General features: G+C 38.3%; 1 protein-coding gene across 2 annotated transcripts in view; it reads left to right on the forward strand.

Annotated features, from left to right (window-relative positions):
* Positions 1-9248, forward strand: part of RAB5A (RAB5A, member RAS oncogene family) — a 33483-nt gene that overhangs the window by 21424 nt on the left and 2811 nt on the right. For both annotated transcript variants that reach the window (XM_061425451.1, XM_061425462.1), the window contains exons 3-5: positions 4292-4443; positions 4751-4873; positions 6820-6913. In XM_061425451.1, the coding sequence (XP_061281435.1) occupies positions 4292-4443; positions 4751-4873; positions 6820-6913 (369 nt within the window). The remainder of the gene's footprint in view (positions 1-4291; positions 4444-4750; positions 4874-6819; positions 6914-9248) is intronic.

A 9248-nucleotide genomic window follows, 5' to 3' on the forward strand; every position in this document is an offset into this window, starting at 1 on the left:
AGTCCATGAGATGTTACAGTAACAACTAAGAGTGTTTTCGTGGCTCTGCCACATGTTGGCAGAATTATTTCCAGAACAGTTACTCAGCATCTCCACCAGAGCGTGAGTCCTTGCTGTGCTCTTGTTTTAGTTTCATTTTTCAGTTTTGCTTAGTTAAGGGATAAAATTTAACTGTTTTTGCTCTGAGAATGATTTTGTTGATTACTAGTGATACTGATTTTTTTCTATGTTATATGGCTTTTGTGAATTTTGTTACACATTTATCTTTGATGTATACGTTTTCTTAAGATTTACATGAGGTTTCTACATATTAAAAATCAAGCTCATAGCATCCACTGTAGAAATTTTTCTACATGTGTTTGCCCCTGTGTTTTGAATGTGTGACACATTTTAATTACAAACCTAAAGACCTTAATTTTTATATAATCAAATCTGATAGATCTAAGGATTTTGGGTCAGTTCTAATAAAGTAATTTCTTTTCTGTCAGTTTGGTAAAACAGTAAGTTGAGGATTGGGGCGATAACTGGTTCTGTGCTTTTTCTCTTTTGGCCTCTGTTTAGTCGTGTGGACTCACTGTAGTTTGAATTCTTTCTTACTCGTTGGTAACGTTTGGTTAGTGCTGCGATGGGGACGGTCTTCCCTCACCCAGCGTATTGCAGTGTCCCCTTCTTGCTTATTATTTATCGGGGTCTTACACATTACATGCTTTGGGGTTTTGCAGATTTAAGATTCACAGTTTCCGCTGCTCTCAGCTGACCCCAGGCTCTGTCACTCGGTAATCTGTAGTGTGGCGGAGACTGCAGTGTCGCCTGCCGCCAAGCTTGCCACAGGAACTGATCGTGTCAGCTCAGAGGGGCCCGTTAGACAGGCGGGCACCCGCATCTCAGCGCAGCTTTGTTTTCCTCTGTCGTCGCGTACACAGTAACTCTCGAAGTGATAAAAGCTGTTTCTTTGTGAAATACGGGCCCGAAAAGAAACCCAACTGCTAGTGCTGGTGATGGAAGTGAAGAGAAAACTGAAGAGGTCTAAGAAAGTGATGGTTCTTAGTGAGAAAATAGATGTTTTGGATAAATTAAAGTGGTTTTGCAGATTCAGGTAAGTTGGTGGTTGGTTAATGTTGCTACAGGATTGATGTAAGTAGTTTATGTTTTGAGTGCTAGAATTTATTTTTACAACTTTAAAAATGACTAGTAATGTCCTTTTCGAAGCACTGAGGATTTGAAGATATCATCTATACTGGGTTGACTAAAGTTAAATCCTTCGTTAGTCCTTGAAAACTTGAGGATTTGGGGAAATCTTGATGGTCATGCAGTATATAATGTTTATAATACTGGGCTATTTTAGTCCGTATTTCTGCTCTTGTGGCACCACAGCACTTTTAAATAGTTCTCACGTTTGTGACTGTACTCACATCGCTCCACTGGCCTCTAATATTGGTCTTTCTCTCCTCCCCCCAAATCACGCTCTTTTTAACATACCGTGTTAACAATATGGTGTTACTAAGTTAAAAAGATCTTGTTGGTAGTTTGAGGTTGTTACATGATAACTTGAGAGAGGCCTTTTAAAATAGCTATTTTTTCCTATTTGGAAACTGTAATTAGTCAAAATAGTCCAGAATAATTGTACATATCTGTTATGAAATTCAGCAAGCTTTTTGAGTGTTTATATGAACTGAGATTTATATTAGATACTGGGTATGGACAAGAATAAAGATCGTTTCTTAAGGAACTCTCAGTCTAGGAGAAAAAAAGATCCTGTACACCAGTAATTATAGAAAGTATGAAACGTGTCCGCACAGGGAGCTCTGGGAGCACAAAGACCGGGCCTCCTGGAAGGGTGTGATAGAGGAAGGCTCCCAGAGAGGTGCGGAGTGAGCTGATTGACTTGTTCTTTGCTCATTTGATAGGGTCAAGTCGTCTCCCAGCACACCACTGAAAATCTGGTCGTTGCTTGTGTATTGTGAGGCAATTACCTTGATCTTTTCCAGCCAATTTAAAGAATGTACTATCTGCTTTATTTTAGCTGGTGTCTTTGGATTTTCATTTCAGTCTTCTTGCTTCTTCCAAATAATGTCTCTTTCTAATAATTTGTTACTTATTTATTATAAGAATATCTGAAGTGATATTATGTAATTGTGATCTTGACTTTCATATCTGGCTTCTAAATTCAGAGAGATTGCCTAAGAGCTTTGAGTAAAATGCTGGTTTCAGGCTTAAGGATGAAATTGACACTTGATCTGTTTTAAGGAAGAATTCTGTGTGTATATTAGGAATATTGACTCAGATGCCCTTTTATAGTTTATTTAAATAACATATTGATTTTTCTTTTTTATCCTATTGGTGTAATAGCTTTGTATTTCTGAAAGAAACTCCTTGGTCATGGGGTTGTTACTATTTTAATGTATTAGCTGAAATTTGTTTTTCCTGTGTTTTGTCATTTTGTACATGCATTTATAAAAAAAGATTGGTAGCCTTTTGTGATATCTTTAACTGGTTGGAGAATCAGATTATATTTCCTTTAAGGCAGCATAATTCATAATTCTTTACCTGAGCCTAGGGTTGATTTACGAAAGTGTAAATGAATCTGTTTGTTATCACTGTACTTTGTGGTTATGGAACAGAGACAACAGAAGTCTGAATGCAAATTATAACCCAGTTTTTTCAAGTTGCATCAAACTGTCCTTGAGAAAGGGATTGTATTTTGTGATCCATTCCTTACCTTTTATCCCTTTCATTTAAAAAGGAGTACTTAGTTTTTTTAAGTTTTTAAAACTGATTCTGCATGAGAACTTTTCATCTCTGTGAAAAAGTGACATAGTGCTTTTTTGGTATCCTTCATTGTACATACAGAATTTTTAAAAATATTATTGCTGATTTTGTATGGTAAAAGTAGTTTTCACTGGCGTATATTTTAAATATGACTAGCCACTTGTGAGAATTCACAGAACTATTAATAGAATTTAGCTGAAAATAGACATTTCTATTACGATGGTTGCAAAATTGAGAAGATTATAGTTGTTGATACTAAAGCCATCACAGCAGTCAGTTGACCTAATAAAAATAGCATGAAAAATGTATGTAACGTTTAATATATGCGATGTAAATCAAATTAGACTTATTCAGCATAGTGATATTAACTAGTAAATCTCTTAGATTGACATCACTAGATAAACTGCTACAATTTACAGGAATGAATAATCTCTTACATGGGAGGACAGAGTATTTGAAAACTTTATAACTTCAGTCTATGCCAGTTTCAGAGAAGGAATGGAATACACCTTGAGCTAAAAGGAAAAGGAAGAAGCACACCGACTGGTGTGAATGATGGAGCAGCGGGGTTTAGTTACCGTGGTCGTGAAGGAGGGGACTGTGGGTGCTACTGTGGCCCCCACGCTGGGGAGCAGCTGGGTGTCGTCTTGTTGGCCTCTCGTGCCGCTAACTACTCCTGAAAGGCGAGGGTTAGGGTTAGCCGTACCTTGAGGTACAGTTCAGTTGTTCACAACTTACCTCTTACAAATCAGTTTCTTGTTTTTCATAAATATACATGTGGTCTTTCCTGATGCTTATTTCTAGAGCTGGGAGAATCTTGTTTATAAAAGACATTTTACTTCATATTATTCTCAGAAAATAAGTGATACAGTAATTATTTGTGAGATATATCAGCCATCTTTTTAAGAGCAAAAATATCATTGTAAAATGTTACTTTCTTATTAAAATCTGAGAAAAGAACAGATGAAAAAGTACAAATCCAAAAATCCATAAAGTGAAGGATGAAAGCTAGGAGTTGGTGCTGAATGTCTGTTAATAAATTAAGTCTAGGTTGAGGTAATTACAGAAATTAAAGTCTCATAATGCTTTGATGGGATAATACAAGAAATACACTGATTTAGTGATGATGAGCTGACACTGAACTCCCAGGGCGTGCCAGGAGCCCCGAGGGAGCGGAGGAGGTTGGGGGCTGCTGTCAGTGCAGATGCAGTTACGGGCCTGCTCATCCACCACCCCCCATTGTTTCAGCAATATCAACAGTGTATTTCTTAAATCATTTTACAATTTAAAGGTTTTAAATTCACAGTTTGTAAAAACAGCTTAAGAGCTGTATTAAAGTTATTTAATATTATACTTTTTAAGAAAGTAAGAGGCACTTTCAATCTGTGATTTTATTACAAAGGTTTTATATGCAAGCATTTATGAATCTAGCTTTGAAGCATGGATCTTGCCGGTGTTTTCTATAAAATTAAAATATTAGGAGAACAATGATAAACTTACTGCAGACATTTTCTTCTTTCAGCTGCTTTTCTAACTCAAACGGTATGTCTTGATGACACGACAGTAAAATTTGAAATATGGGATACGGCTGGCCAAGAGCGGTACCACAGCCTGGCGCCCATGTACTACAGAGGCGCCCAGGCCGCCATAGTCGTGTACGACATCACGAACGAGGTGAGTAGAGGTGCATTCTGCACTGAAACTTGTTTGAATCTCCGTTTTCTAGTATTCAGGATTTCAGTTACAGAAGAGATTTTTTTAAAGCTTTGTTAGCCAAGTATGACATTTCTGCCAAAGCAGAAATAGAAATAGCTTTTATGAAATAGAAAAGCTGATTTTAAAAAACATGAAAGTGTCTCAGTAATACAATAGTCCTAAGAATCTTTCCAAGAGTCACATTGGACAGTCTTTAAAGCCTCATCTCACAAAGACGCTCCTTATTCTTTGAGTCTGTGCCAAATAGCTGTTTCTTTGTTCCCAGGAGTCCTTTGCCAGAGCCAAAAACTGGGTTAAAGAGCTTCAGAGGCAAGCCAGTCCTAACATTGTAATAGCTTTATCAGGAAACAAGGCCGATCTGGCAAATAAAAGAGCTGTCGACTTTCAGGTATGCTGAATTTAACTTGTGGGTGCATATTTTTCTTCTGTGTCCACACTTGAATTTTAAAACTATACAAATGATAGAAAATTTTAGACAAATGGTATGTGGTATGCTTTGTAATTAGACATGTGGTATACTATGTAATTAAATCTCATGATAATAAGATCTCAGACTCACAGACTGACCTAAAGAATGAACTTAATGGTTACGGGGCAGTAGGGGAGGAATAGTGAGTTGGGGATGGACAGGTACACACTGCTGTGTCTAAAAATGGATAACCAACAAGGACGTACTGTGTGGCATACACTGCTCGATGTAACAACTTAAATGGGAAAAGAATCTGAAAAAGAACGGATACATGTATATCCATGTAGCTGAATCACTTTGCTGTCTACCTGAAACTAACACAGCATTTTTAATCAACTATATTCCAGTATAAAGTTTTTTAAAAAAGAAAATTTACATATATCCAAGAATCTTCACACATATGTGTAAAGAAACTCACAATAAAGAATTTTAAAATATCTTTATTTAATTGTAATATATAAGCTGATTCAAAGATTTTTGTTGACCTTGAACAGTTACAAAAGAAGTAATTTGTTCACAAACAGTATGGAAGTATATAAAGGAAAAAATGATTGCCTCCTACCCTAATCCCTCCAACCCTCGTATACACTTCAGCGTCCTTCCTAGCTCCCCTGTGCACGCATCAGCACGCAATGCGCGCCCACAGTCACATGCACCTGTGTAGGTGTTCTTAAGAGGGTCTTCAAAAATAAAAGTTTTTTAAAAATCCAGTTTGCCTGTTTTCTAATATATCTAATTAAGAATGTTCCTTGCTGCAAAAGTCGTTTAAAATAAAGCAGCTGTCTCTAGTTAGACGTTTTTAGAATCTCCCATCCTCTCGCTCTTTAGCTTCTCTACCAGAGAAGTGTGGTCACTAAGTGCATATATGATCAGTGATGGGATGATTTTCTTATTTGGTGTTGGAGTGATTCACATGGGAGAAAGAGCACTGGTTCTTGCTCCGTTAGGTAGTGACTGAGCGTGCGCACGTGTGGCTTCCCTTAATTCTGTAACAACCCTGTGAGGTATGGTGTCATCTGCTGCTCTTTCTGAGATCGTCACCTCCTCAGCACAGAGGCGCAGGCAGAGCAGTCACATTAGAGTCAGAAGTGGCCCTGTCACATAGCATTTCAAAGGAGCTTCATTGTATTTTTTTTATCAAATTGGAAAGATGACTGATGGTTCTTCACAACAGCTATGAGGCTCAAAAACAATAACACAAGTAAACGGTAAAGCATGGCACTGTGAAGTAGTAACAAGATTTTCAAAGATGACTCATGACACACTCAAAATAGTGCTTGTGGAAGTCATCCAGGATTAGAGAAGTACAGGGTACCATTTAGCGGTGGAAGTCAGTGTTCAATATTGGGTTTCCCTTTGTCTTCATTGCATATAATGAGCATAAGTAAAATGAAATTGCCATAGAGATCAAAGAGAGTTTTACGGTATTTAGAACAGAATGGCCTCCCCTTTCTCCCAGAGAAGGAAATGGCAACCCGCTCCAGTGTTCTTGCTTGCAAAGTCCCATGGACGGAGGAGCCTGGCGGGCTACAGTCCAGGGGGTGGCAAAGAGTCAAATGCCGCTCAGTGACGACACTACCACCTCCCTCAGACTCGTCATCTGAGAGCAGGTTTCATGGGAGACCAGATGAAGCAGCCTGGGATGGTGGGAGAAGTTAAGGCAGGAAAAGGAAATTATAACTGCAGTACCCTCACCTTTGTTTCAGCTATAAGTAATTGCTTATTATACAGTTATACTAAGGAAGCCTGTTGTTTTATTTTTTTATTTTATTTTTTCTGTTTTTTTAAATAACAAAAATAAGGGAGGTATAGCAATAGTATGTGTAAAAGTATCTCATTTATCTCATTTTTTGTTACGAAAACAGGAGGCACAGTCCTATGCGGATGATAACAGTTTATTATTTATGGAGACATCAGCTAAAACATCAATGAATGTAAATGAAATATTCATGGCAATAGGTAAGATTAGCTTTTTTTGCACACAGTAAATATAGTTAAAACAAGTTATACTGGGGGCATATTTGGTTTGACAGTCTTCTTTTTGTAAAAAAAAAAAAAAAAAATCTTTTTTTTTTTTTTTATGATTATACTACTATGCTAGATTTTTTCCATGAAGCATTACTTTGTTAGGCATATTGTTAAATTTGAAAACTTATTACCATTAGGTTACAGTGCTTTCAGTTTAGTTAAGGTTCTTCTAGGTAAGTTGAAAGCCTGAACTTTGAGCAGGTAGATTTTCTGAAGATTTCACTGAAAATTTTGGACAAATACATTTTTGTATTAGGTTATATTATAACTTTTATATAAAAGAGGGATAAGCTCAGTAGTGTTTTCAGTGCAACATACAGTCTTAATGAGCTTTTTCTCACTGATCATTAACTCCTCTCTCCTTTGCCCTAAACAGAGCATTGTTTTTATTTTTCAAGTTCTTTTTAAATCATTGATTACTGACAGGTATAACACTGATAAGTACATTGTACATACAGATTGACAAATTGTTTTAATGCAAATTCTTTAACAGAGAACATTTCAAAGCTTTGAGGCACAGAGGCCAGGACGGAGAGCAGAACAGCGCCCACGGTCTCTGTCGCCTCCGTGGCGTCACTTCCGTGGCGTCGCCTCCGTGGCGTCTGGCCCCGCAGTGCGCCCTTGGCTTTCCTCTGAGAGCTGTCAGTAATGATATGCGCTCTTGTGCAGTTGTTGACTATAGGTGATGAAGTTTAGTGGGAATAAGGAAGCTTCCCTTATTTGTAACAACAATTAAAATATTTTTATTGACCCTTGCCTTCTGGTGTGGGGCTTCCCTGGTAGCTCAGCTGGTAAAGAATCTGCCTGCTGTGCAGGAGACCCAGGCTCGATCCCTGGGTCAGGAAGATCCTCTGGAGAAGGGAATGACAACCCACTCCAGCCTTCTTGCCTGGAGAGAATCCCATGGACAGAGGAGCCTGGAGGGCTGCAGTCGTGGGGTCACAGAGAGTCGCACACAACTGGGTAACTGACACCACCCCGCCTGCTGGTGGTTTGAAGGCACAAGCTCTCTGGGAAGGGCGCCCACAGTCTGCTGCCGAGCACACATGCCATCCTACGGCAGCTCTGTACACAGCAGTGATTGTCGCCTGGGGTGTCTACATCCTGGATCCTTAATTTTCTCTGGTATTGAAGTCATAAATTAACCAGTTAACAGCTGATTGAGAGGCTAAAGAAAACCCAGTGAGAGCCACTATGCTGTCACACTCTCTTCCTAGATGAGGGAGTTTAATGGTGGCTTCATCTAGTAAAACCTTGCCTATTTGCTATGTAAAATATTTTCCTGAGAAACTCAGGGTTGCAGGTTGTTAGGGAAATACTAGCATAGTTAAGAGGGATTATGTGACAGTATATCCTTTTTTCTTTTTTAATAAATGGAACAAATCACACCCAAAACCACATCTGAAAAGTTAATAACAGGAAATTAAGAGATGATGTGCCCCTCCAATCAGGCTGAACTTTAAACCTTTCTTTCTGATGCTATTAAAACTCCACCAGATGGGCTTTATTTAATTTGTACCTTTTATTCAGGCTTGCTAATAAGGTTATTTTTTTTTTTCAGTCAGAAAGTAGTCTGTGTATTAGAGCTTTTGTTTACATTTCTGAAATTAGAATTTTTTTCCCTTGAAAGAAACTCCCAAGTGTAAATTGAATTGTGATCTCTCCATTTGTCCCTTAAATAAATCACACAATGAACTCATATTTGCGCTTTTGATGACTTGAGGCCTGGCGTGCTGGGATTCATGGGGTCGCAAAGAGTCGGACACGACTGAGTGACTGATCTGACTTACCAAGTAGAGTACACTTGTTTAGTGGGAGAGTCTACAATAAATTTATCATCTGTTTTTAATGTGATAAGGTCTTCAGTGGTTTTTTTCATTATACATCTTTCTTAACTTCATTCAGGATTTTTACCTTCTTACAATCCTAATCGATTCAGGGTCATATTGGTGAGCTGCAGCACTTAATAAGATAGGAGACTACTTCTTTTGAGACTCCCCAAAGATATGTTTTAGATTATCTTAACACAATAAAAATTAACCAGTATAAGTTAAAGTTTCCTCATTCCAGCTTATGTCTTTCAGCTCCTTATTCACTTAGATCTAATTACAAAAAGCCCTTGCTGCGGCTGCTAAGTCGCTTCAGTCGTGTCCGACTCCATGTGACCCCATAGACGGCAGCCCACCAGGCTCCCCCGTCCCTGGGATTCTCCAGGCAAGAACACTGGAGTGGGTTGCCATTTCCTTCTCCAATGCGTGAAAGTGAA

The sequence above is a fragment of the Bos javanicus genome, chromosome 1, assembly GCF_032452875.1.
Source record: "Bos javanicus breed banteng chromosome 1, ARS-OSU_banteng_1.0, whole genome shotgun sequence".
NCBI classification, from domain to species: domain Eukaryota; kingdom Metazoa; phylum Chordata; class Mammalia; order Artiodactyla; family Bovidae; genus Bos; species Bos javanicus.